This window comes from Rhodofomes roseus (genome assembly GCF_022264815.1).
Source record: "Rhodofomes roseus strain CIRM-BRFM 1785 chromosome Unknown C8Q71scaffold_36, whole genome shotgun sequence".
NCBI lineage: Eukaryota > Fungi > Basidiomycota > Agaricomycetes > Polyporales > Fomitopsidaceae > Rhodofomes > Rhodofomes roseus.
The window spans coordinates 221,311-246,136 of record NW_025952992.1 but is presented as its reverse complement, the minus strand read 5'-3'; the positions used below and the strand labels follow the sequence as shown (position 1 = coordinate 246,136).

Genomic DNA, 24,826 nt, shown 5'->3' with positions numbered 1-24,826 from the left:
CGCGGAGGTCTAGACATTGCAACGCTAGATAGGAGGCCACATGGGTCGGGCCAAGAGGCACAAAAGGAGGGCTCTTGAACGAAACGTGTCAGGGCGTTCTGACCAGGTTCTGACCGTGCAGTCGATATAGCTTCTCGGGCGGCGTCCGCTGAAATTTGAGTACTGCAGGCATACGAGGGCGGCTGCTCCAGACCTTTCATTGCGACAGGACCACATGAACGACCGGTCCCAGTGTAGTAGTAACGGGAATATTTCTGCTGGTCTAGAATGCACCGACGACGTGCGCGTGCCACTCGCCTTAGCGAGTCGATCACAAAAATGAAGCCAAGTCTTTATGTAGCACGAGGGCTCGCCTGTCTAGATTCTCTCGAGCTCGAGTGACTTCGAAGCGGCGACTTGGGCGGGAAATGTCGTTTCGGACCTTCGGTTGAGTGATTCAGGAAGCATCATGCCTGATTTGGGTTAGTTCAACACCTGTGTTCCACGTGTACGGAGGACACAGTACGGTCGAGCGCCTGTCGTGCCTTCGTCCCAATAGTCACTGAGAAAGCTGCTGCTGCTGCCGGGGCCGGTGAGTCTTCGAGGCGAATCCTAGGGGCCTAATTAATTCGACATCATAGGACAGACTACAGATGCGTGTTGAAGGCGCACCTCTCGAGGTTAGCCGACGTAGGCATGGGCACTGCGTACGACTACCCTCGAAGGCACACTGGCAGTCGGTTTGCCTGTACAGTATCGCGGGTCGTACTCGGAGTTAAACTCTATCAACGACGACCATCCCCACTCGGCATCCTACTACGTCCGCGGTTATGACAGATTGGAAGCTCTCGTCGCGGTAATTCAGTGCTGCCTCTGCATGAGACGTTGGTGAGCAGTCAAGAACACGGCCGTTCACGTAACGGCCAGAATGCCTCACGTAACTTTTATTCAACGCCCATGCACTGAACTAGTAGCAACGCTAGCCGCACAGCGAATCCTTCCGACGGATGCCCATGGTGCCCCCACGCTTGTGCTGCTGCGCCCAGGTGGAGAACACTGTGGTTTCCAGAATCTGAAGCTCGCCTGCTGGTCTGCCGGAGTCACTGCCATGCACATCGCTGACGTTTCAGTTCGTCTAGGCCTGGTGCTGGGTTACGGTTGGTTTCAACGCGCGGAGGAAGTGATCGCTCGAAATTCGCGTATATAACGGCGAGATGGAACGCTCTTCTAGGCTACCTCTGCCAGTTGGCGCACTCAGCTCACGTTCCTCTCGAACTCACAAATCCACAAAATGAGTACAGTAGAGAGGCAGGATTCGGTCATACAGACTGTTCACGTTCACGCTGCACCTTTGTCTGGGGGAGATCTGAAGGCACTTCCGCACCTTGACCCCCCACAGAGGCTTGACATCGAACATGCCGTCGTCCAGGACGATCCTCGAGCATGGCCAAATACTCGCAAGGCATGACATACCTGTTGCACCACGCGCTCATACTAACTTTAACGCAGTATGTCGTCGTAGTCACCATTTGTGCCGCTGCCATGATTGCAGGACTAGGCGGCAACCTCTACAATCGTGAGTGTCGTTTGTGTGTGTGAGGCTGAACATATTCATTGACACCATTCAGCCGCCCTCGCTGAGGTCGAGGCTGATTTGCACGCCACGAGCGAACAAATCAGTTTGACCGTCTCGCTGTTCATCCTCATACAAGGAGGTTTCCCCGTCTTCTGGAGTGCTATCAGTGAGATCCACGGACGCAAGGTAACTGTGAGGGCCATCTAGTCTTTGCGTATCTGACCACGTTACAGGCAGTTTACCTTGTCTCAATCACTTTATGCGCGCTGGGATGCGTTGTAGAAGCACTCTCCACAAGTATCAGCGTGCTCATCGGCATGCGATGTCTACAAGCAGCGGGGTAAATTCATTGTTTCACACGTCTACATGAATTTGTCTGAATGAAGTGCGATCGTTCAAGGGGAAGTGCCGTCGTGACCATTGGCGCAGCGACTTTGGCAGATTTGTATGAGCCTGCGCAACGAGGAACCATGATGGGGATCTATTTGTGGTCAGTGCCGATGGCTCCGCTCATATATCAGATTTCCTTTGTTCTGACGCCCTTTCCTGCCGTCAGTGCCCCGCTTCTCGGACCCTCTCTTGGACCCATAATCGGCGGTATCCTCGCCCAAGCTTTCAACTGGCGTGCAACATTCTGGTTCCTGGTCATCTTCACCGGCCTCTGCATCATACCCTTTGTGTTCTTCAAGGATACGTTCCGTCGCGAGCGCAGCTTGACATACCAGGCGGCGCTGCAGAGGCACCGAGGACGAGAGACCGAGAGAGCGGAGCCTCCGAACGACACGCGGCAGAGCAGTCCTTCCCGACCCGAGTCCCCTGACGACGGACCTGCAGAGGTGAAGAGTGACTGTAGCTCCGTGGACACCAAGGTCGGAGACGTGGATCTGGAAGCTCATGTTCCGAAGCTTGCTGGTGATCCGACACCGAAGAAACTCAGACTGTCGCTCAAAGACGTCAACCCGGTCCAGCCCATGATCCAGGTCCTACGACGCCCGAATAACGTGGTTATCATTATTGCTTCAGGTGAGCTCCACTTCTTCCGCCCCATAGCGCACATTTGCTCACGCGAGACGCAGCATTATTGTTCGCTTTCGAGTATAGCATACTGTACACTGCCTCTTTGACGCTGGCCAACGAATATCACTATGACGCACTGAAGATTGGTTTGGTTCTCCTGTCCTTTGGTTTCGGTCAGTACTCACGTCTAGCTGATCCGATGCGTCTCCCCCTCATCCTTTTTTGTTTGACATCTGTAGGAGCGCTCCTCGGAAGCATAATCGGAGGTCGCTATTCTGATTATGTCCTTGTGAAGATGAGAGCGAGACATGGCGCTGAGAGCTCACCAGAGGCATGTCGCATTCTCCTGTACGACATTGTGCGGTGACTAACGCCTTTGAACATATCGAACAGATGCGCCTGCAAAGCACCTTATATCCGATGCTCTTCCTTCCAGCCGCAATCGTCGCCTACGGTTGGGTATGCGAGGAACATGTACACGAAGCTGCCGTATGTGTCATGCTATTCCTGTCGGGCTTCCTGATGATGTAAGTCCCCTCGATTCTCCTTTGGACCGATTACACGCAGTATCGGCTGATATCCCGCTTTAGCACCATTTACTCGAGCACGTTAGCCTACATTGTCGATGCCAACACCGGTCGATCTTCTTCTGCGGTGGCGACAAATAGCTGCGCGCGGGGTCTCTCCGGCTTCATCGCTGCGGAGATCGCTGTTCCCTTACAGGTCGGTTGACGTTGACATGGGTAGAAGATCATGACCTAATACTCATCGTTGTGTTCTGCCCCCACAGGATGCTCTTGGGGATGGAGGCTTGTATACCCTATGGGGCGGCTTGATATTATTGGCAGAGCTACTGATAGTACTGGTCTGGTGGAAGGGCAAGCAGTGGCGTGAACGCACCAGCGCATGAAAATAGAATCGCTATGCTAGCGAAATCCTAGACAGATAGCGGTGAGTACTGCATAGAGATTGCCATGAGCAATAGTAGACTTTGTATTCGTATCGTTGTCTTGCTGGGTGTCTTCGTACATTGCTTCGGTTAGCATCTACATGGGACCTAATTTACTGTATGTATCGGTAGTCATAACTTACTATGGACGTGGCTTTGTCATTTCCGTGGAAATCCTACAGCGACTACGTGCAAATTCTGATATGTTTACTTGGTTCTAGTATGATCCCCGTGCCACTCTGAGTTTGAGAGCTCATAAACAACTCGACGTTGTGCCCAATTTGGCCAGTGACTTCGTACGCACACTTCGGCCCATAAAGCCGAAGTCGCTTCATGAGACGCCAATGCCGTTGCTGCCGAGCGCCAGATAAGTTGCAAGGAGACCTCCACGGCCATGAATCGGATTTGGTACGCGTACGGGCGACCGCAAGGAAGAGTCATGTCAGCAGTCGTATCACCAGATTGGTTTTTCATCTCGAGTCTCCGAGGGCACCCCGTCCTTGACTTACGACCACCACGACCTTCACGACGGCGACGAGAGCTCCGGCGCGGCCATGAACAGTCAGAATCAAACGCTCAAACCATCTGGACCGGACCTAGGCAGGAAAGGGAGCACTGCAGAGAGTACACCTGTCCAGGTCAAGTTGGATATAGAACATGCGGAAGTGAAAGATGATCCACGCAAATGGTCAAAAACTCGTAAAGTCAGTCCTTTGAGACACGGCAGGCGCCTTCGGGCTAACCTTCATTCTAATATGACAGTACATTATAGTCACAATGATATCTGCGGCCTCTATGATTGCCGGACTGGGTGCAAACATATACAACCGTGAGTTATTGAACCAGTTTGTCTTTTGCAATCCTGACCGAAGTCTTGATCACTAGCCGCAATTACACAGATAGAGTCCGACTTGCACGCGACGGCTGGTCAACTCAGTCTGACGCTGTCGCTGTTCATTCTCATTCAGGGCGGTTTCCCCTTGATCTGGAGTTCAGTCAGTGAAATCCAGGGTCGCAAGGTAGGCATGACTGTTTGCCACACATATCCAACTCACATGTGCCCAGAATGTATACTTGACGTCTATTGCCCTGTGCATGCTGGGATGCATCGTAGCAGCTACGGCGAAGACGATCAATGTACTTATCGGGATGCGTTGTCTGCAGGCCGCAGGGTGAATATATGCACCCTCCCGAAAGTTCTCCACCAGGCTATTGACGTCGATGTTCATGCAGTTCGAGCGCTGTTATATCCATTGGTGCTGCGACGTTAGCCGATCTCTACGAACCTGCTGAACGAGGTACAATGATGGGGATATACTATTGGTGTGTATCGGGACGCTCCCGTGAACCACAACTGATGGTTCGAACTACTTCAGTGCTCCTCTACTCGGACCCTCTCTCGGACCAATTCTAGGGGGCGTGCTGACCCAGGCCTTCAACTGGCGCGCGACATTCTGGTTCCTCGCGATCTTTACAGGCCTGTGCACTCTGTCCTTCGTATTCTTCCGGGATACCTTCCGGCGAGAACGCAGCCTTACGTATCAAAGCGTGCTTAAGCGTGTGCTCGAACAAGAGGTCAAGAAGGCCGCCGCAGAGGCCGCAAGACACCTTGTTTCCGAGAAGCCCGTGGATGCAGACGACGCTCGCACTGCAGTCGTGTCAGGGGATGACAAGAGCTCGAAGGACGCGAACGCTCGTGACGCACTTGGCGGGGATGCTGACGACAGAGACGTCGAGGCACAAGCCACGTTGTCTGCTTCCGAGATTCCTGCAGCCGTCAAGGAGGTTAGACTCTCCCTGAAGGACGTGAATCCCATTGGCCCGATGATCCGCGTCCTCAGCCGGCGGAATAATCTCGTGATATTGTTTGCCTCGGGTGAGCCTGTCTGTCGAGCGATGCCCTAGGCCCCCATCTGAAGATTCGTGCTCGCTGCAGGCCTGCTATTCGCCTTCAATTTCAGCATCACGTATACCGCATCGCGGACCTTGGCCAACGAGTACCACTACGACGCACTCGATACAGGCTTCGTCCTGTTGGCGTATGGCATAGGTGTGTTGACCCACCCCCTTCAGGTCAACCTCGGGATCACAACTAAGCTTTCTACAGGCTGTCTACTTGGCAGCGTGCTCGGAGGTCGCTACTCGGACCATATCTTCACCAAGGTGAAGGCCAAACATGGCGGAAAGAGCCAACCGGAGGCACGCACTCTGTACAGTGTCCATACACAGTGGGCGGTCCATGCTTATTTCATTGCTTCGTCTGCAGATGCGTCTGCAGAGCACATTGGTCCCTATGCTGTTCTTTCCTCCTTCCGTCGTGGCGTATGGCTGGGTGTGTGAAGAACATGTCCACATAGCAGCCGTCTGTGTGATGCTGTTCCTGGCAGGATTCTTCCAAATGTACTCTCATCGCTAATGCCCGGGACGCGAACTAACTGACCTGTCCCTTCCCCCTCCAGATCTATCTACTCGAGCACGCTCGCGTACATTGTAGACGCCAATGTCGGCCGTTCTTCGTCGGCCGTGGCCTCCAACAGCTTCTTCCGCGGACTCTCAGCGTTCGTCGCCACCGAGGTCGCCGTGCCACTGCAGGTGCGTTCGTGGGGGTTTCTCGGTCCTCGTGCCGAACAAGAGGCCGCGTCCCTAGCATATGATGCTAACGGCCATGCACAGAACTCCATAGGTGACGGCGGGTTGTACTCGCTGTGGGGTGGCCTGACCCTCATCTCCGAGCTGCTGATCCTCCTGGTATGGTGGAAGGGGGGCCAATGGCGGGAGAAGGCGATAGCAAGCGAGGCCCGCAAGTCTGGCTAGACCGAACGTGCTTCATTATCGGGATCACATACAGCCTTCCTTACCATAGACATCGTTCCAGATCCGGGCTGCTTCCCGCACACTAGACATAGATGGGACTTGACCGGGCATCGAGGAACTGCACGCCATACACGTTTTGTATTGAGCCCGCATGCCCTCCCTTGGACCGACGTGCGGTTGCGCTTATAGCCATTTACCACACCTAGCGTCATCGTTGTTCACGCTCCGTTCTCATAATCGGAGGGAATAGAAGAGCACGCAGCTCTATACGTCAGATGGTAGCTATCGCAATAGGCGTGGATCATGCCTTGTTTGCACCGCACTACTGTAACTTATGCATATGGGAGCAACACGCAGAAGATCGTCACCGTCCGCATGGATCTAGACTCCCCAGGTAGACGTAGACAAGTCCCTCAACCTTCGTGCCTCAGGATATCCTCATGGACCTCGAGCGAAGCCGTGCTGCGAAGGCTCGCACGCTAGCTTCTCCCTCGTGAGGCAACTGTTAATGACCACCAATGAAGTACTTGGTAGGAGCGACACGACTGCTTCGACATGGCGCCCGAGAGCAGGGTCCTCCACGTCGTCGACAAGAATAGCCGGAATCACTGCGTCATCCTGGACCCTCTCCGACAGAGAGCGGCCTGCAGGTTCACGAGCGAGGATTCCCCGTTCTGACACCGTAACTGTAACTTAACACAACGACATCATCGAGCGTCTGTAGGGCTACCCATGCATGATGGCTCTGCGTATACGCGTTGGCCATATTTGAGTCAACCGAGTCAATTGCAGGTGTGACTTCTTGTGCACATGAAAGTGTAGTCGGGGGTGAAGCATAAACGGTGAACTTACTCGCTGTATCTGTCTGTATGTGCCCAGTCGAGAATGCTTCGCAACCCCTCAAACCCCTGATTGCAGCAAACATCAGTGGCCTCAAAATCGGTAGCACAATTGTAAAGACACTTGCTTCACATTACTCCTGCCTAGACTAGAGGTTATTATACAGGTTCGTTGATGATACAGGTTCCACATCCGAGATCGGGTTCATATGATACAGTCGCAGCGCGCCGTCCGTGGCGTCACGTTCATCGCCATTCGTGTCCGTCACTGTCATCATCGTATATCATGTCCTCGCGGTCCGAACCGTCGTGGAAGATGTCTGATGCAATGGTTTTAGTGCGATGAATGCCGTTAGCAGTAGGTGTACTCACCACTGCCTTCACTTCCATCGCTCCTGTCGGACTCCTCATCGGGATAGTCGTTCTGGTACCAGTCCTCCGCTGCACACCACACATTAGATGTGGACAGCTACCTGGAGTATCCCAGGAATGACGCACCGTTCGAATCCTCATCGGCGGTATCGTACACTTCCGAATCGTTGTCGTCGTCCGAATCGTACACAATCAGCTCGTCGGGCACACCAGTCCTATGGGAAACAGGCAGTCAGTCAAGTCGCCATATCCATACATGACATGGAGGAACCTACAGTGTACCGACGTTCCCGAGCGACGCGCTCGGGTCGCGCATGAGACGTTGATAGAAAATATCATACACATAGTCGCTATCATCCTCCTTCACTGGCAGAGGAGTGGGCGTTACGGACGGGGAGGCAACCGGATCTTCCACTAGTAAGACATTAGTACAAGAAGCAAGGGACAGCAACGCATAACGTACGCTTGAGGTAGTCTTGAAGGAGGGGCAGGAACTTGGCTACCTCCGCATCCACCGAGTCGGAGGCTTCGATGCCCGACGTAGACGGGACGGCCTCATACACGGCGAGCCCGGCCTGTGCTGCGCGGGCCGCCTCCAGCTCCTTCATGGACCATACTTTCGGGCTGCAGGCGCAACACCACATCAATATCACAGATAGAGACTCAATGTCCAGGACGACGCACGGAGCTACGGGCATACGTCTCCGGACTTGCGGGTCCGTCGACGGCACCTCGCGCTTGAGGATAGTGTACTTGCGGGGAGTCTCGTCCGCCCTCGGACGTTTCGTCGGAGGTGGCGCTGCTGCTTCCGCTTCCGCTTCCACTTCTGTTGCTGCCGGTTGTGTAGTAGTGGCGGGCGGAGCAGACTGGCCCATATCTGCCGGGGCAGACTTGGACGAGGGCAAGCCCGCCAGTTGTCTTGGTTCGCGCTCGCCTTCTTGCCTCGATTCGCGTGCGAGGGCAGCTAGCCGGGCCTGCCAGTGGGGGCCTGAGTGGCAACGACGACCTGAGAGACGTGAGGCGCACCTCAAGATCCTTCTTGGTCTGCTCGTCGTCCCACGCGCCCTGCTCGACCGTCTCGGCGAACTTGAAGAAGTTGAGGCCGGCGCGGGAACGCTTGCCCTTGGGGCGAGCGACCTCTCGGTCGACCACTGTTCATAGGATGCATCGGTCAGATCAGTGGCTGCGAGCGAGCGAAGAGAACGCACACAATCCATCTAGCGGCTCTTCATTCCGCTTGCGCTTGATGCGCAGGATGGCGTACGGTCGCTCCGCCTGGTTGTCTTCGCCCTCTGTGTGAGTTTGTGCTGGTTCTGTGCCGCTCATGTCGCGTCGATTGTTCCGTATGTTCGCTGAGCGTTGTAGTAGAGCTGGCTGACTATTGCGGAGTGGGTAAGAGAAAGGGAGTGACAGAGGAGGACAGCTACTGCAAGCGCCGAAGAGCCGGAACCTCGACCAACCGTCGCGTTCTACGTCACGGGACCGAGTCTGGCCGGCGTCTACGCCAACTCTCGCCTTCGAGAATCGAGGTCTAACTTGAAGTCTTCAAGGCCCGCGGCCGACTGTGGTGTACACTGGTGTGCACTGTGAAAAGTCCCGTCGTGAAAGGCTTGTATCAATGTATGCGTGGCGCAGAGCCTGCTGCTTCGAGTCGTTTTCGGGGGATTGCTTGCTCTCCGGCTGGTGGGGAGCAGCGAGACATAGGGTCACGGAGGGAGGAGTGCTGCCACCCGCCGACCTCAAGGCCTTGTTGCGTGGACCCGAGGCCCGGACGGGGACGAGGTGCGCTGGACTTGTCTAAGGCAGTTGAAAGGGGGCAGCGCTGTGCGCCGTACAGAGTCCACTGGCAGACAGTCACACAGACGCGCGCGACGCGCGTCGCGTCGCGTCAGTCATGTGTCCGTGTGGTGGTAGCCTGGAGGCAAAGAACCGCGCAAGTCGCGTTGCTGCCTAGTGCAAAGGCCACCATCATAGAATTTCATGTACCGTACAATACAAGTTCCGGTGAAATACATAGGGCGAAGGCACCAGGACGCTAGTTTCGCGTACGGATTCGTAGGCGAAAAGCGGGATGTACTATACGGCACGGTGGAGGCAGGCCTACGCTCACAGTGCAGTGTCTGCAATGTCTCTTCCCAGCGTGACCGCCTTACAGCCGCCGCCGACCTCGACGTACGGGCGCCATGGTCTCTCATACATGCTCGAGGGGAGGAGGCGCAGCCAGAGTGTGCGGCGAGGCCCGAGGTGCGTGAAATGATTCCCAAGAGGTCTTTGGGAGTAACTGACAGCTCGCACGTGCAGGGTGCCCGTTGCCCCGCTAGCCAGTTACTTAGACTCTTTGGTAGCCTCGCGCACCGTCACCGCGCCATCGTACATATGCGACTCGACTGCGCCCGTCCGCCGCCCCATCGCCCGCCGCTTCTCCCAAGCAGACGCGCGTTCGCCGCACACCCTACACGACGTCCGTTGGCGTTCCTCTGCACGCCGCCATCATGAGGACAGTACGCGTCGCGATGAGACGCGTGCGACGCGGGCGTAGTCCACAGTGGTGGGCGGCAGCGGCGGGAACGGACAGCGGCGTCGCAGCAGAAGATGCATATGGTCGTGGTCGTGGGTCAAGAAGGGCGTGCGGCGTGCGGACGACGGTGGGTGGGCGAGTGACGAAAGAAGCAGCTGCTCCACAGTTGTCGGCGGGCCCGACATTTGGTGCGATCGGCGGGCGGTCGCTCCACATTTGACGCGATCCGCGGGATAGATGCGCACGTGGTGGCGGAGGCGCGATGTGTACACACAATGCGAAGGGAATGTGGTCTCCTCAGAGGAGCAGGTGCAGACAGAGGCCTAGTGCAGGCCTCCCAAAATCGTCCCGCGTGTATGTACTACTAGCTTCAGCTGCTTGGAGAAAAGTAGATCAACAATGCAGCAGTGACGGAAAAAGTTCAAGGCTGCGGCAGTTTACTTATAGGAAACTAGACGTCGTCGTGCGAGATACAAAGGTGTGCTCTGGTCGCAATGCGCAATTCGGGCGGGTGTCCAGGCAAGTCCCGCGACACGCACACGTGACCGCGATACCAGTCGCACCGATCGCGTCCATCGGGCTTGGATCTAAGCTCGCGTTCTACTCGACCTATGAGCGCAGAGTGTCGTGTAGCGTCGTCATATTTGGACTGTCTATGTTATGAGGCTACTCATATATAAATGCTGATGCTGCTTCACAACTCTTCCCTCTCCTTTTCTTCCTCCCCCAGGCCGCTTATCGAGGCCGCGAGGGCCCGCAACCGACAGTAGGTCCATACTTCACGGTAAGTAGCCAGTCTATCTGGCTTTTGAAACCTTTGGGCTCACGTATACTGGGTATATGCGCGCCCGTCGTACGGAAGTCTACATATCAGGCTTGCATCTTTGTCTAACGGGCGCATGTGCCTGTGATCCACGATCAGGCGGAGTCTCGATGAATTGCAGCACTACGATGAACTGGTTTGTTGACCCACCCGCATCGCAGGCAGACGTTGTCAATAGCGGACGCTGCTGTCTCGGGATGTCGGATGTCGGAACCAACACACATGGTACGTGTTACGCACCAGCTGCCTCACACAAAGTGACTGAAGCCAAAACATTGAAGAGTACTCGCCAAGTCGAGTGACCGGCCCTTCCATGCACGGTTGCTGGATGGAATAATCGAGGCTGTCATGGGTGGATTCCTCCTTGACCCTCGGACGCTGGGATCGGCGTGGGGAGCGATTCTAATCACAAAATAGGCTTACCCGCCTATGGATGCTCCACTGGTCGCTACGTATCCGTCGCCGGTTTGCAACATGGCTTCAACTCTCCGCGGTGGGGCTCGAGGCACTTGAGTCTGGCACAGGTGGTAGCGCCCAGATTGAGATCTGATCCTGATCCTCTGCCGCCGTCGGTTCGTTCTCGCTCATCCTGCCCGCTCGGATGCATCAATGGAGAGGGAGGAAGTGCCCCGTTCTCCGAGCGTCTTTGTCTCTGGCACCAGAGGCTGCGAAGACGCCAGGGGGCAGTGACCTGAGCCAGAAGCGCGAGGCTCGAGCTGTCCGCTCGATCACGAGCGCCGCCCGACCGTCGGGCGGGGATGCGCCACCGCCTCGGGGGCCAATGACGTAGAGGCGCCGGGTGGGCTGTCGAAAGAGGAAAGCGAACCGAGCTGCCGCAGGCGGAGGCTTTGCGCTCCTTGTCGTCCTCTTCCATCAGCGCGGATGCCCCAGCCGCGCTTGAACGGCCCCAAGGCGTCGTCGCCGCCCCTTTCGCCGTCTTCGTCGTCCATTTCCCCGTCTTCGCCGTCCATTTCGCCGTCTTCGTCGTACGTCTATCCCGTCCGCTCGCTTCTCAGCGGAATCCGTCCTGCTCGAGCAGCCGCAGACACGCCAGGTGCGCATCTATCATCGCATTCGACGATCCCTAGCACATGCTCATATTCGTCGTAGATGTCTCCACGCCCGCGGCGTCTTTAGAGGAACACGGCAACGCCCCCATCGGATCCATTCCCGGAGAGGCGCCCCCCTCCAGTCGTTCTCTTACCGGCAGCGCCCTCCTTTCATCCACACCGTCCTTTAGCACCAAAGTCTCTGAGCCGCGGAAAGTCAGTACGCCAAACTTTCGCGACTTCTCTCCGGACGACGACCCGCTTTCCCGCCGTTCGTTTGTCTCTGCACACGCCGCTCTCCATCAGGCAATGATGGACACCGCGTTTCATGACGATGCTACGTCCAATGCAGAGGCGTTCTCTGACGTCGCGTCCGAAGACATCCTGCCCGCACCAGATGATAGCGTCTCCAACTTCGACGCGGCATTACACGGTCGCTTCTCACACTCGGGCATCGTCCACTTGGCGCCTGCCTACTCCCCGCCAGGGTCTAATCCATCTGCGCCCTCGACCATCTCCGCGCCGTCGTCGCGCGAGTGCACGAGCCGCGACCCCGTCCAGGAGCCGGACGCGACCTCTCCGGAGTTGAAGGCCGAAGACGCGAGCTTGTCGAGCAGTAGCGGTGACAGTGGAGAGGGGCCACATATTGCGTTCAAGTACGCGCACATGGAGGATGAGCACGGACACCATCTCATTGTCGGGAGGGAGGGAAAGCTAGCTAAGTGTGAGGACGAGGTGCGTGCCCGAGTTCTGTGCGGCGGATTCGCGCTCACGATACGCAGCCGATCCGTACACCTGGTGCCGTCCAAGGCTATGGCATTCTCATCGCGGTGGAGGAGGATGAGGAGACAGGCGATCTTGTCGTGCGCCAGGTGTCAGAAGTGCGTGTGGCCCGCATCCTCCCATCAGTCTAGCATGCTGACAGCCTCGCAGAACTCGACAGAGCTGCTCGGGCTTTCACCGCAGCACCTCTTCTCCCTCGAGTGCTTCTCGCAGACCCTACCCGACCAACAGGCGGACGTGCTTTTCGACAACATTCAGTATCTGAACGACACCGCGCTCACACCCGAGGAGCAAGCCGAGAACCTACACGTCTTCATGTTGAGCGGCTGGGGCGAACCGGGCACCGTAGTCACAGAAGCCTTCTCGAAAGACCCCCAAAGGCGGCGCAGCTGGACCTGTTGGGTTGCAGCGCACCGGCCACAGATGACGGCCCCGGCGAACGTGGAGACGAAGTCGGATGGTACGTCCTCGAAGACGGATAGCAACATCATCATCCTGGAGTTCGAGCTCGAGCGCGACACGTTCAACCCGCTGTACCCGCCCCTCCCTACCGACGACACGTCGTCGATGTACTCGGGCGTGTCCTCGCCCTCGGAGGGCACCGCAGCCAGCTCGAACTCCCCGAGCAACTCTGCAACAGATAGCTCCGGCCGCACCTTGGTATCCTCCGGCAGCTCGCAGGATCAGCTGGCGAGCACACTGGAGGAGTCGCCTGGCCTGGCGTCAACGCCAAGCCTCGTGAGCAGCGGGAGCGACCTAGTTCCTCGTCAGACGGACAGCTCGCCTGCGCGCTCGGGGACGGGTGGAACATCCGCCTTCGATACCAACGCTGAGGATGACTGGATGCCCAGCCCGGAAGATATCCTGGAGAGCACGACGAGCCGATCGAAGCCTCTGCTGGCGCTTGAGCGCCTTCGGCGTACACGACGCGTCGTGGGTGACTCTTCTGCGTCCGGTAGCACCAGTACGTTTGGGTCATCGAGCTCTGGCTCTCCCAACGGGAACGCGGCACGGGAGTCACTGCGGCGGGGCCCGTCCCGCCGCCGCAGAGGCACGGGGGCTGTGGGCATGATGGACGTGTTTGCGGTCATGGCGCAGATCAACGAGCAGCTCGGAGCAGCGCCAGATCTGGATACGTTCATGAAGGTCGTGGTGGGTGTCATCAAGGACCTGACGCAGTTCCACCGGGTGCTGGTGTACCAGTTCGATGAGCTGTGGAACGGGCAGGTCGTTGCCGAGCTTGTGGACTGGAAGCAGACGCACGACCTGTTCAGAGGGCTGCACTTTCCGGCTACGGACATCCCCGCGCAGGTAAGTGGTCCACGCAGACATCCGTGGGATTGAACGTTAATCACAGTAGGCGAGGCATCTGTATGCGCTCAGTAGGTCTCCTTCGCCGGTCTCTTGGTCATGGTTTCTTAGATTGTGTGCAGATAAAGTACGGCTGTTGTATGACCGCGCTGCCCCGACGGCGCGGTTGGTTGTCAGGAGGAAGCCCTTGAGAAGCCATTTGTATGTATGTCCTAGCCGTCTCTTCGGGTGGTGGATGTTCGCGAACGCGATGTGAGTGCACTGTACTGCGATGGTCGTTGGACGCACTGATCAGAAGTGTATCACCGAGCTGCACGGCCGCAGGCAATGTGCGGGCACGCTCGCGAACAGCAACGCCGCGGACAGCAAGATGCCGCGGGAGTCTTCGGTAGTAGCGGAAGTGTCGGATGACGAGGATCGACGGGGCGAGGTTCAGCGATGAGACGTTGTAGGGCGACGAACTGGAATCTGGCCGGACGAGCCAGCAGACTGCGTACAGGTGAGTACGTTGTCTCTCGTCGCCTCGTGAGTTTAGACAACAGGCCGCGGTGTTGTGATGTCGGCGCGGACTCTGACCTTGTACATACATTCATTGTCAATATATCTCGTTGCACACTCATCACGGCGCGTGCTGGGATGTGGGAGGCGCAAGAGGATACATGGCTTGCCTCAGTCGCCCTCGCCTCGCCTCGCTCCGTTAACGATTGCGTACAACTTGAGGATGACTCTGACATTGAGCTCGCTCGCCAGCTTCAACCCATCTGTCTTCATTAACTGGAGGATGACTGTAACAAGGAGCTCGCTCGCCAGCTTCAACCCATCTGTCTTCATTAACTGGAGGATGACTGTAACAAGGAGCTCGCTCGCCAGCTTCAACCCATCTGTCCTAGGATGACTGTAACATTGAGCTTGCTCGCCAGCTTCAACCCATCTGTCCTCATTAACTCGAGGTTGACTGTGACATTGAGCTCGCTCGCCAGCTTCAACCCATTTGTCCTCATTAACTCAAGGATGACTGTAATATTGAGCTCGCTCGCCAGCTTCAACCCATCTGTCCTAGGATGACTGTAGCATTGAGCTTGCTCACCAACTTCAACCCATCTGTCCTCATTAACTCGAGGATGATTGTAATATTGAGCTCGCTCGCCAGCTTCAACCCATGATCTGTCCTCATTAACTCGTTATGTTACGTTGTATACATGCTTATTCTGTCTTCTGTACGAACTAAGCTCGCCGTGACTCTAGTAACTATGTTCTCATCTCTCTTGTACGTCAAGATTCAAGATCGCTCGCCTGTTCCAACCCTTTTGTCCTCATCAGCTCCGAGTCCATGGCTGACTGTGCAAGCTCATTGTGTCTAGTACTACGACCCGACTTCGGTAACCTTGTTTTCTTACGGTCGCTCGCCGATTCCAACTCTTCTGTCCCATTAACTCACATTGCCATGTACTAAGGTTTGACATTCATGTTCTCAAGGAACCACATCGAACATTAGATGTCAGTGGGCCGGACTCGGAGACACTAGTACGCGCGCATTCTATCCGGCACTGGGTTGTGCATAGTAGTTTCAGACGAGATACATTGTGTACATAGTGTAGTCACCGTGCAATTGTACACTGGCATACTAAGCTATGTATCTCGACCGTACTGCACCGTCAGGTGCTGCCACAGACAGAGGGCCGAGGTGCCGGATTCTGTCCTGCCGGCGAACATCCTGACAGTTCGAATTCACAACGAGGGGCCGCGCAAATACATCGAGTGCGCAGAGGCTCACGACCAGCCGACAGATGCCCGGACCACTATGCAGCCGCACTCGACCGAGCGCGTTGAGTGCGTGGTCGCCCTACTGGAACAAGAACGGGAAGACGTACCCGTGCAGTATGGCCGCGGCGTCGGTCACTCATCACGCCATAACGCATCGCCGCCTCGCATCACCAGCGAGACTCGCTGATCGACTGCGCAGTCATGAACAGACCGCCCCAGTGGGCACGACGCGCAGAGTCGCAACTTCTAGACGACGCGCAAGCCTTCGCAACTCATAATACCGGAGACTTCGATGTAATCCGGCGTGAATCTAATGAGCGCAGTCACTCGCGCATAGCTCCAATGCACGGCCGGGTTTCGGCGGTGAACGTGGTCAGACAAGTGAAGTGAACGCGCTGAGGTTTGATGCTTACCGCGCCGGAGGTGTCCTTGCTACTGGTGACCAGGGAACTCGCTTCGACACCGAGCCCAAGGTTTGGTGCAATGACGAACTTCTCGAGGGCTGACCGGTGCGCCGAATACACAACGCGGCGACCCGGAGTGCGGAAACATGCTGTTGAACACGGACGTCACCATCGACACATGAAAGTGGGCTATAGTGGAACGTACCATTGTCGCGACCATTCGCTGTCACTGAGACGTGAGGTGGCAGGAGCAAGGAACTGGATTGTCCTGGCTGCCTCTCCTCGCTTTATAGCCATCGTACATCAATGATCACATGGCGTTGCTGACCATCTTTACTAGCTGCACACGGCGTCCCGGAGTCTTCACAGCGGCCGTCGGGTTACAGACCGTTTGGCGGGAATTGAAACCAACACGACCCTGACTCGCGGTGTATTCAATTTTTCCTGTTGTCAGGGTGCATATGTATTGGATAACTTCACTCCGGGTGCCCGCGCGCTGGCCGCTTATGTACCCGAGATTGATGTATCTTCTGTACCTGAAATGTGGTCATTGTGAGCGTGCGAGGTAAACTCATTTGGCGGAACCGTACATTCTTCACAGTGTGTGAATCGGACACTTCACGAGGGATGTTCTTTACCATGTCGCGCCTGTGCGCATCGTGCACATTAGCTGAACATTGCTATGTGCATACCCTGGGCCTGAAACACTGCATCATTGCCGTCAACGTTCAGCTACCAGCTCCCAGACACAAAACCGCATCTGAATACATTCGGATGCGTCTCCTCTGGACGGCATTTACTCACCTGACGGGAACCGTCGTACGACAGCATCACACGCCGCGTAACAACGCACCGCTGGTGTGCCTTCGAATGTGTCATACTGCTCCACGGATCCAAGGAGAGGCCGCGAAGCTGTCACAGCGGCGAGCCGAATCCGTGTAGTACCCGTGCAGCGAAATCCATTGAGTTATCGTGGTCAGCTGTGTTCGTGCCAGTGTTCAAGCTGTGCAGCGAGACACCGAGTGTAATCCACTGGGAGCCCGGGCCCGCACTGCGATCGAACACTATGCATTACCAGAAGTCCCGCGACGAGTGCGGATTGACCCGCCATTGTTACCGCCCTGCGGTGTCATTGGTACTGCCTGAGGCAGCCCGACCGGCGTTGTTCATTGACGCAGACCGTCGTATGGAGACCTGGATATGACTCAGCGGAGACCGTGACAGGACGGTGCACCTTACACTAGGCATCGGGATACGCAGGCAGACCTGAACAACAGGGCACCTAACCTTCTCGGGATCTCGTGAACGGCAGAAGTAACATGACAAACTGTTGGTCCACACGATCAACATGTCGAAACGCGGCGAAGAGATCGGGATCCACACAAACGTACCTTTGGCGCCGCCCAACCGGCGTTGCTCGCCGGTACTGAGTTACAGTACGCGAGATCGGACAGAAAGCCAATCTGCCGATGAGCGCAGTTGCTTGCCGAGTGGAGTGATCTACATAGGGGGGATTGAGGCGCCAACCCTCCGCGGGGCGAGATATATGCCGACAGTGATAGCCTGCAATAGCGTTTGGTGACGTCGTAGCTACAGAATTCCGACCATTCATGTCACTCGTAGCATACACCGTCAAGATGGTGACTCACACGACCGGCGCGCATGCGTCCCGTTTGTGTGGTGAAAGTCGACGGCAAGGGCATCGGGCTACAGATGTTGTGTCCCTGGTGAATGGATTGCGCCCTTACTAGCTGTATGTGTACCTCGTACCCTAGTTGTGAATACGAAACAAGGCTAGTGATACAAAGCTTAGTATAATTGAGCGCCCCTCTGTGAGTGCATGAGACGGACACGTCACCTTGATTGTGTCGCGTTTTCCTGATACGCAGGCTTCAATGGTGCTTCTGATGCGGGTCGTGCATGTGAAAACATGACCGCCTCGCCTTCAACCTGTTGATATTAGTCGCGCGGCAATTGGATTGCCTTCCATCGCGTTACATTGAGTCCTGGACTCTCAGGTCTGACCCTGGTCAGTGCGCCTACCTGCGTTGACGCACGCACCGCGGCATGCCGCATTGAGGTATACGTGGCCTCGGTAGCAGCCCGGGGATGTTCGTCACCAGGTAAGGCTGGCAGTGACCCCGCCAGGCAGCCAACGCCGTGGGTCAATGGCTACAGTGAGCAGTGGCGGTCCTCTGGTGCTCACGGCGATACCATCGTGTGACCCTAGATGTCGCAGTACCTGGGTACGACGTGCTAGGGATCGGACTCGGACTCTAAGCGGAGCGAATGCTCAACCAGATTGAAGGCTCGAAACAGGGTGTGTTTCGGGCCATACAGCGGCAGAGGTTACGCCCTTGATGCGCACGTCACGGCGTTGCAACCTGAGCTATCATTGTTCTATACTGAGGCGACCCTCGCAGCCAGGCTAACAGATCGATGATGGTGGTTGGAGCTCTGGGCGCGCACACACCTGTGGCCCGGAGTTCCTGGCGAGGTATTCCGTCCATACGTCATTGACCAGAGTGTTGCGGATTACTGAGCAGATTGCGTGGTGGAACGGTCGTCGAGAGGCGAGGAAAACGTGCATTGACACGCTCCAATTGAGCGGGCAGTGTCGAAGCCAGACATTGTGGCATCCATTGGACAGACACACGGACACGGACCGTCTGGATGTTCATGTCGGCAGTGCATGCGTTCTCCGTGCACGAATTGACCTGCACCAAGGCGGGTTGACATACTCGTACTTACCAAACGGCAAGACCGACCCTACAACCGAAGTAACTGTGTCTGCGCACCGTACGGAGAATGGAGGCAAGCATACGCGTACCTTGTGTGATGTGCCGGAAAGAGTTCTGGACCGCGCGTGGGATCATGGACTCGGATACTCTGCCTGACCACATTACTGCGAGCTTAAGCCCAACGGCTAGTACCTGACCACTGGCTGTGCTTCTGCTTGGTTGTCTTGTTGTGCGCCTAGTCTTCGAACGCCTGCGACTCATGGCGATGTCGACGAACAAACCCACGTTTATGTGTCACCATCCGTGTTAGCTCAATAGCAAACACACAGAGGGAGATCGAGCGAGCTCGCAATTTCCGCAATCTGCGCGATGCAACGTACTAGGGCAATGACAAATGATGTTGCTCCCGTTGGGCTGCAGTCACTCTTTCGGAGGATCGGCTTGTTTGCGGTTGCTCCTCGAAACCTGTGATGATGAATTCCGAGCTTCTGTGCTGCCAAAGGAGCAGACTCACAGGCACATAACTCAAGTGTTACGTGCCGGGACGGCAATCCCAGAACGGCGGAATACCGCGCCGCAGAATCAAGCCTGCGTTTGAGTGAAAATCTACGCCTAGTCCGAGTAAAGCTCTGACCGGCTGCGCGCCGTCTATTGGACTTGCAATACATTGATCGGAAACACGGCGCTGCACCACGCCTGGTGCGCGAGACGGGTCGAACTGTGGTAAAGCTGTGAATAATTGATCTAGTGCGAAACACGAGTGGGAAAAAATGGGAGACGTGCTGAGTATATGCAGCGGCCCATCATTACCAACAGACGCAACTGCCGATGTACATAGGTCATCGGGAGGGCGCTCTCGCGAGATACAAGTAGGCCCCATATATCCACTGGAGACGAATATCCGTGGCCTAGTAGCCCCTCCCTCCTCGCACGACCGCCAGCGCGAGTCATCATCCGATGCGCCTGCAGCACACCAAGCCTCCACAGCGGCGGAGCCTCTGGCCGGGACTCATCCTGCCGAAGAAACGAATAAAGCGCAAGACAACATACGGTACTCGTTTTACAAGAGCGCGCGGCGAGATCCGGCAGCTACTCACAAAGCAGCTTCGTGCGCGCCGTCTCATCCGCATGCCTGCATCAAGTTTGACTGATCACATCTTGTAACCAGAGTCAATTTCCGGCAAGGAAACCGCCGCAATGAAATGGACCGCGGAGTCTTTCTACACTCACGTCGCCAAAGAGTACGCTGTGTGCCTCGACGGCTGGCCGCAGCATCTCGTCTTTGCGAATCTCAGTGATGTCCCGGGCGGCATCGCCATGTTACAGGATCTCCTCAGCCGCATCCACCGCGGTGTTCTCGTGTTCACAAAGCTCTCAGAGGACGAGCATAAAGCACTCACCGTGCAGAGTGCTGCTCCAGGAAAGTTTACGCCGCGTCCACCCCGGGCTCAACGGCGGGATTATGGTGTACAGCGCGTGCCGCCCTGGCTCCGACTGTCGAGGCCGCCCCGGAAGGTCTGCGTGGGCCCCAAGAGTAGCGAGTATGTCGAAGACTCGGACGCGTACACGGCCGGAAAAAAATCAGGAGGAATCCTATCAGCGGAGGTACCGTGTAATTTCGCGCAGTCCCACCTGTGAGCAGCCTGCGATCTGCATGCGATCTGCTTGCAATTCAAGGTCGGCGTTTTGCCCTCGGGTTACGTGTGCATATATCACAGAGTACTTTGATGGACCCGAGGGTACGGTACACCTACCTTTTTGGGTAGCGTCAGGTGACGCACTCGCAGCGACAACGAAGTCCGAGGCGAGGATAACTTACTGGAGTGGTGAGCAAGGCTGCAAGGGTACTGTGATCATAGAGACATTATGGATTTGCCCGAAATAAGATTTCCTATATCCTCACGTATTCTGACTTCCGCGTTGAGAACGCGCGATACATATGTAGCATGCTCAAGAGTCAAGCTAGTCAAGACCGGACTTGCACTTGAAGAGGTTGTATGGGCATGGATGTTATTGACATACATATACAAGCCGTTGAGTCTGCTAACAAAGCCAGCATGGCTCAGTTGGCTACGACGTTGCCTCCATCTATCTACCATACCGGGGTTCGACTCCCGCTATGTTTGATCTATTTTTACAGTTTCCCCTTGTCCTTATGGCCGGCTATGGTTCCCCTTTCTGGTGGGGATTATGTCACAGCGGCCCACGTGTAAGACCTACAAGCAAACCACAGGCCCGTCCTGCAGGTGCGACATCACCCTTGATTCACAGGACACCGTCAAGCTATCCGTCAAAATATCATCATTCCCCTGCGGGTGCCTCGTTACCCGCCCTACGGTTGCCTACTGGCAGATTTCTGCCCGTGTATGATTCCGAGGTTGAGGAGATCGAGAGTGTTGCGGGGGTGGCTGATGACGGTGGTCTATCGGAGATTGAGAGCGCGTCGGGATTTGATGACTGAATGTTACTGTGGAATTGAATGTTCTTTTTGCGCGGATGTATGCGAGTCGCCGTTAGACGCGGCCGCGCGTAGCTTGCGAGTCTGAAAGTCCGGGAGCAAGAGAAGGCAGTCGGCGCGGCAGCGCGCTAAGCCCGGTTGCCTCATTTGGGTGTGCCATGTGGCCGAGCCATACGGTGGCTGACAGCGCGTTGACAGGCCTTCGTCTCGACGTGCCAACGTCGCCCTGACTTGGTGAGGAGTCTTGCAGCCCAACCAGGCTTGCAGAGAGCCATTCCCATGTCATAGGAAGCCATATATTGCATTTTTCGTGCAGAAACAGTGCTTTCACGCATGTTCCAGCCGAGTCACGGTTGTTGTTCCGGCCGTGCACGCTGCAAATCGGACGACAGGAGCTAACCTCAGCTTAACCTAACCTCTGTAAACCACAGTCCCTGTCTGTACTTGTCCCCTGTCAATATGGCATTGCCACGGACATTTAGCAATGATGTTTGGTGCGCGCAGATACCCTGAGAGCTTCAGACGGTCATATATTGACCTGGGCCGAGAGTATGATCCCTGGTGCCCTCAGCTGCCAAATGGGGTTAGGTTAGGTTAGGTTAAGCGAGCCTGGTGCCTCCGGCGGAACACACCGTGCAGGCAGCATCCGCCGACGGCACACAACCATACAGGTCCGCCGTCGCGTACAACTGTGGTATACCCTCACCCCAATGATCCTCACCTGATCATAGATAGAACGACATTGCTTATGTCGTCCCTGAGAACACCAAAAGTCATGACATTGGCCTGGACTACAGACAGCATTCCAGATTATAATGAGGATTCCTCGTTACAGTCTGGTATGCTGTCTGAGAATCCAGCCAATACAGGCTTTGAGCTCAAGCCAGCTCTGTCAGACTGATGAGCAATAGATCTCACCAGGAAATCCATAGCCGACGGCTCATAGCAATGTCCGATCAGTTACAGACCACAGACTTAACACCGGTACAGCGCTCAACTCAGTCTCAGATCTAGTAGATGTCCTCATCCCGTTGATGGCAACATGTCTGACATTCAGCTGTCCAGACTCAAATTCATATGAATGCCGTTGGTTTGCTCATCTCAATAGCTTACTTCATGTCCCTGGCACTCTCATTGTACATACCTGTCGACACTCCCACTGTCCCAGCATCTACCACGCACTCATCTACCTATGCAGTTCCTTGCTCGCCATCCCGTCCCTCCCGCCTTCACCCACATCTTCTACCATTCACATCCTACAGTCACTGCCATTTCGGTCACCACCATATGCCTATAGCTCCCCCTGTTCTTGTCCTTGCGTCTGCAACGCTCACGCTGCTCACCTTCGACACCGGCTCGTCCATGCACAGGAGCAACCAGCAGCCCCATCTCTCATCCGCGTACGCGTGTTCGTTTCGTTTGTCTTTGTCACGCCACGATCTCACGCGCTGGTCCATAGCAGCTCGCGACTGCTCGCGTCGGACACCACTAGCCACGCCTAAACATCAGCAGCGATGGTCACACAAAATGCGGACCAGCTCTATGTCCCTCCATAGCAGGGCGCGCGCGCCGCTGCCCGGTTGTCGGGACGTCAGCCCCGACGACACAGCATCTGCGCACCTCGCCCGGCTCGCTCACCCATGGCGGTCTACGTTCACGGCCGGCACGACAGTGTGCCCGGTAACTGCTAACACCGATCCTGCACCCACATTGCCCGGCCCGTCGCGACTCGACGCCATGCCTTCAGCCACGAACGGTCACCTACAGCGCGGACGGTCTGCTCACCGCACCTGCCGATCCGCCCTCCGTTCCTCGCGCCGGTGCCGGTCCTCGCGCCTACTGCACGTCGCGGCCCGCAACGCGACGTTACTTCCGGTAGATGTTGCGCCGTCACGACAGCTTCAACGGTTGCTGGCGGGGACTCGTCTCATCCGCCAAGGACCCGCTGCCAAACCCTCCTGCTGGTCAATGCCACGAGCATGCGCCCGGTGGCCGCAAAGCCTCGCTCGCGCCCGTTCTGACGGGTTCCGCGAGAGTGCGTTCGAGGGCGATCGACGACAGAGACAAAGCCCTGCTTCGTACTTGGTTCACGGTGCAAGCGCGGCGGGTCCGCATCCCAGCTCGACCTTCGCGGCTGCTGATTGGCTCTCACCACGCGTCCTCCGCCTCGACACTCGTGCGCTCGACAATCATCCACGCCGACTATCTAGTCGTGTGTGGCTGCCACCGATCCTGCGCCTGCGCCCACACACGACATCTGCCCGCCGAAGACGGTGTCCGTGCACTCGAGAGGTAGCTCTTCTGGGCGTCCTCTGCGAGGCCCGCCCCGGTCACCTGCACGCGAACTCCGGGGCGACACTCTGCGCGGTGGTAGGCATTACCCGCCGGTCGAGACCGGACGCGCGCACGGGCACCGTACGCATCGTACGACGATCTCGCTGGGCATTCAAGCACCACAGTCGGTCCAGAACTCGAGCCGGCGCGCAAATGCTCGGCGACGGTCCCCAACGCGCTCGCGGCACCCGTGCTCAGTGGTGCAGCGCGCGGGCGTGTCTGTCTGATCTACGCCGTTGTCCGGGCGAAGGACCGTGGGCGGCACGCGTGTCACGTACCAAGATGCCAGCGGGCGGCGGCGGTGGCCTCTGGGTGGAGGAGTCGTGGCGGCGGAGTGAGCGAGATCGCGCGGTGGCCCACCATCCGCGTGATGTTGTCTGTCCGGCGGGCGGATGAGCAGTGAGGCATGACGAGGGGCGAACGGAGGCGGGGTGCGAAGACGTCGGCATCCTCGCGGACGGAGCGGCTTGGGACGAGTGCGGCGATGCGGACGGAGTGGCTTGAGACGAGTGCGGCGATGCGGACGGAGTGGCTTGAGACGAGTGTGGCGATGCGGACGGAGTGGCTTGGGACGAGTGCGGCGACGCGTCTGCACAACAGGCAGAACGGCGCATGGACGCGAGGGGAGGGGGCGCAAGGAGGACTTGTCGACTCACCTCGAGACGGGGCATTTCCCGCCGGCTGGATCGGAGCGAAAGGAGGCGGACTTGCGAAGACGTCGGCATCCTGGCGGGGATGCTCGTGCGAGACGGCGAGGCATGAGCGCGACCGGAGGAGGCACAAGGTCGACTGACCTGTAGGACGATTCCCGCGAGTTGGGTGGAGGCGAGGGGTCGCTGTGCACGGCTGGAGCTGGTCCGAGAGGGGAGAGGCGGGCGGGGCGATGTAGTATACACAGTACCTAGCGACGCTGAGCTGCGCGGCGGATGCACGGCGTCGACTTGGGCAAGCCGGGGCCGCGCAGCCGTCTGCAGCTCTCGCACTCTGTGTTGCAGGAGGAGCCCATACTGCCTTCCTGGCGCTTTACATACCAGAGACCGAGTCTTACTCACGAGATGTGCCCGGTCTTGTGCGTGCGGGCTGTCCGTGCGGGCT

General features: G+C 56.8%; 5 protein-coding genes across 5 annotated transcripts; 4 read left to right on the top strand and 1 right to left on the bottom strand.

Annotated features, from left to right (window-relative positions):
• The first annotated feature begins 1,042 nt into the window (after positions 1 to 1,042).
• C8Q71DRAFT_397922 (MFS general substrate transporter) lies at positions 1,043 to 3,741 on the top strand. Its single transcript, XM_047918308.1, has 11 exons — positions 1,043 to 1,441; positions 1,489 to 1,555; positions 1,608 to 1,741; positions 1,789 to 1,895; positions 1,956 to 2,045; positions 2,112 to 2,578; positions 2,632 to 2,745; positions 2,812 to 2,903; positions 2,966 to 3,099; positions 3,163 to 3,295; positions 3,363 to 3,741. Exons 1-11 carry the CDS (start codon positions 1,271 to 1,273, stop codon positions 3,480 to 3,482), a joined length of 1,629 nt encoding a protein of 542 aa, XP_047773136.1. The 5' UTR covers positions 1,043 to 1,270; the 3' UTR covers positions 3,483 to 3,741.
• Positions 3,742 to 3,867: 126 nt separating this feature from the next.
• Positions 3,868 to 6,707, top strand: C8Q71DRAFT_789561 (MFS general substrate transporter). The gene is made up of 11 exons (XM_047925266.1): positions 3,868 to 4,225; positions 4,284 to 4,350; positions 4,407 to 4,540; positions 4,587 to 4,693; positions 4,755 to 4,844; positions 4,898 to 5,397; positions 5,458 to 5,571; positions 5,629 to 5,720; positions 5,788 to 5,921; positions 5,981 to 6,113; positions 6,195 to 6,707. The coding sequence occupies exons 1-11, from the start codon at positions 4,076 to 4,078 to the stop codon at positions 6,333 to 6,335; spliced, it is 1,662 nt and encodes a 553-aa protein (XP_047773135.1). The 5' UTR covers positions 3,868 to 4,075; the 3' UTR covers positions 6,336 to 6,707.
• A 395-nt stretch (positions 6,708 to 7,102) lies between these two features.
• Positions 7,103 to 9,052, bottom strand: C8Q71DRAFT_789558 (uncharacterized protein). Its single transcript, XM_047925265.1, has 8 exons — positions 8,755 to 9,052; positions 8,573 to 8,697; positions 8,231 to 8,520; positions 8,010 to 8,170; positions 7,822 to 7,960; positions 7,673 to 7,761; positions 7,547 to 7,615; positions 7,103 to 7,494 (listed from the first exon to the last, which is right to left on the bottom strand). The coding sequence occupies exons 1-8, from the start codon at positions 8,870 to 8,872 to the stop codon at positions 7,421 to 7,423; spliced, it is 1,065 nt and encodes a 354-aa protein (XP_047773134.1). The 5' UTR covers positions 8,873 to 9,052; the 3' UTR covers positions 7,103 to 7,420.
• Positions 9,053 to 19,896: 10,844 nt separating this feature from the next.
• On the top strand, positions 19,897 to 20,577 carry C8Q71DRAFT_863070 (uncharacterized protein; the record flags this gene model as incomplete). The annotated part of the gene is made up of 2 exons (XM_047928119.1): positions 19,897 to 20,047; positions 20,108 to 20,577. 2 exons carry the CDS (start codon positions 19,897 to 19,899, stop codon positions 20,575 to 20,577), a joined length of 621 nt encoding a protein of 206 aa, XP_047773133.1.
• A 1,670-nt stretch (positions 20,578 to 22,247) lies between these two features.
• On the top strand, positions 22,248 to 24,291 carry C8Q71DRAFT_789528 (uncharacterized protein). Its single transcript, XM_047925264.1, has one exon. The coding sequence runs from the start codon at positions 22,475 to 22,477 to the stop codon at positions 24,125 to 24,127; it is 1,653 nt and encodes a 550-aa protein (XP_047773132.1). The 5' UTR covers positions 22,248 to 22,474; the 3' UTR covers positions 24,128 to 24,291.
• Positions 24,292 to 24,826: the final 535 nt, after the last annotated feature.

Excerpts from the sequence above, each read along its gene's own strand:
- C8Q71DRAFT_789561 (XM_047925266.1), top strand. The coding sequence starts at position 4,076 with ATGAACAGTCAGAATCAAACGCTCAAACCATCTGGACCGGACCTAGGC. Across the intron at positions 4,694-4,754 it reads CGTTGTCTGCAGGCCGCAGG|TTCGAGCGCTGTTATATCCA; the intron begins GTGAATATATGC and ends ATGTTCATGCAG. Across the intron at positions 6,114-6,194 it reads AGGTCGCCGTGCCACTGCAG|AACTCCATAGGTGACGGCGG; the intron begins GTGCGTTCGTGG and ends GGCCATGCACAG.
- C8Q71DRAFT_789558 (XM_047925265.1), bottom strand. The coding sequence starts at position 8,872 with ATGAGCGGCACAGAACCAGCACAAACTCACACAGAGGGCGAAGACAAC. Across the intron at positions 8,698-8,754 it reads AGAGCCGCTAGATGGATTGT|TGGTCGACCGAGAGGTCGCT; the intron begins GTGCGTTCTCTT and ends TCCTATGAACAG. Across the intron at positions 7,762-7,821 it reads CTCGGGAACGTCGGTACACT|GACTGGTGTGCCCGACGAGC; the intron begins GTAGGTTCCTCC and ends TGTTTCCCATAG.
- C8Q71DRAFT_789528 (XM_047925264.1), top strand. The coding sequence starts at position 22,475 with ATGAATGCCGTTGGTTTGCTCATCTCAATAGCTTACTTCATGTCCCTG.
- C8Q71DRAFT_397922 (XM_047918308.1), top strand. The coding sequence starts at position 1,271 with ATGAGTACAGTAGAGAGGCAGGATTCGGTCATACAGACTGTTCACGTT. Across the intron at positions 1,442-1,488 it reads CATGGCCAAATACTCGCAAG|TATGTCGTCGTAGTCACCAT; the intron begins GCATGACATACC and ends ACTTTAACGCAG. Across the intron at positions 2,904-2,965 it reads GCGCTGAGAGCTCACCAGAG|ATGCGCCTGCAAAGCACCTT; the intron begins GCATGTCGCATT and ends CATATCGAACAG.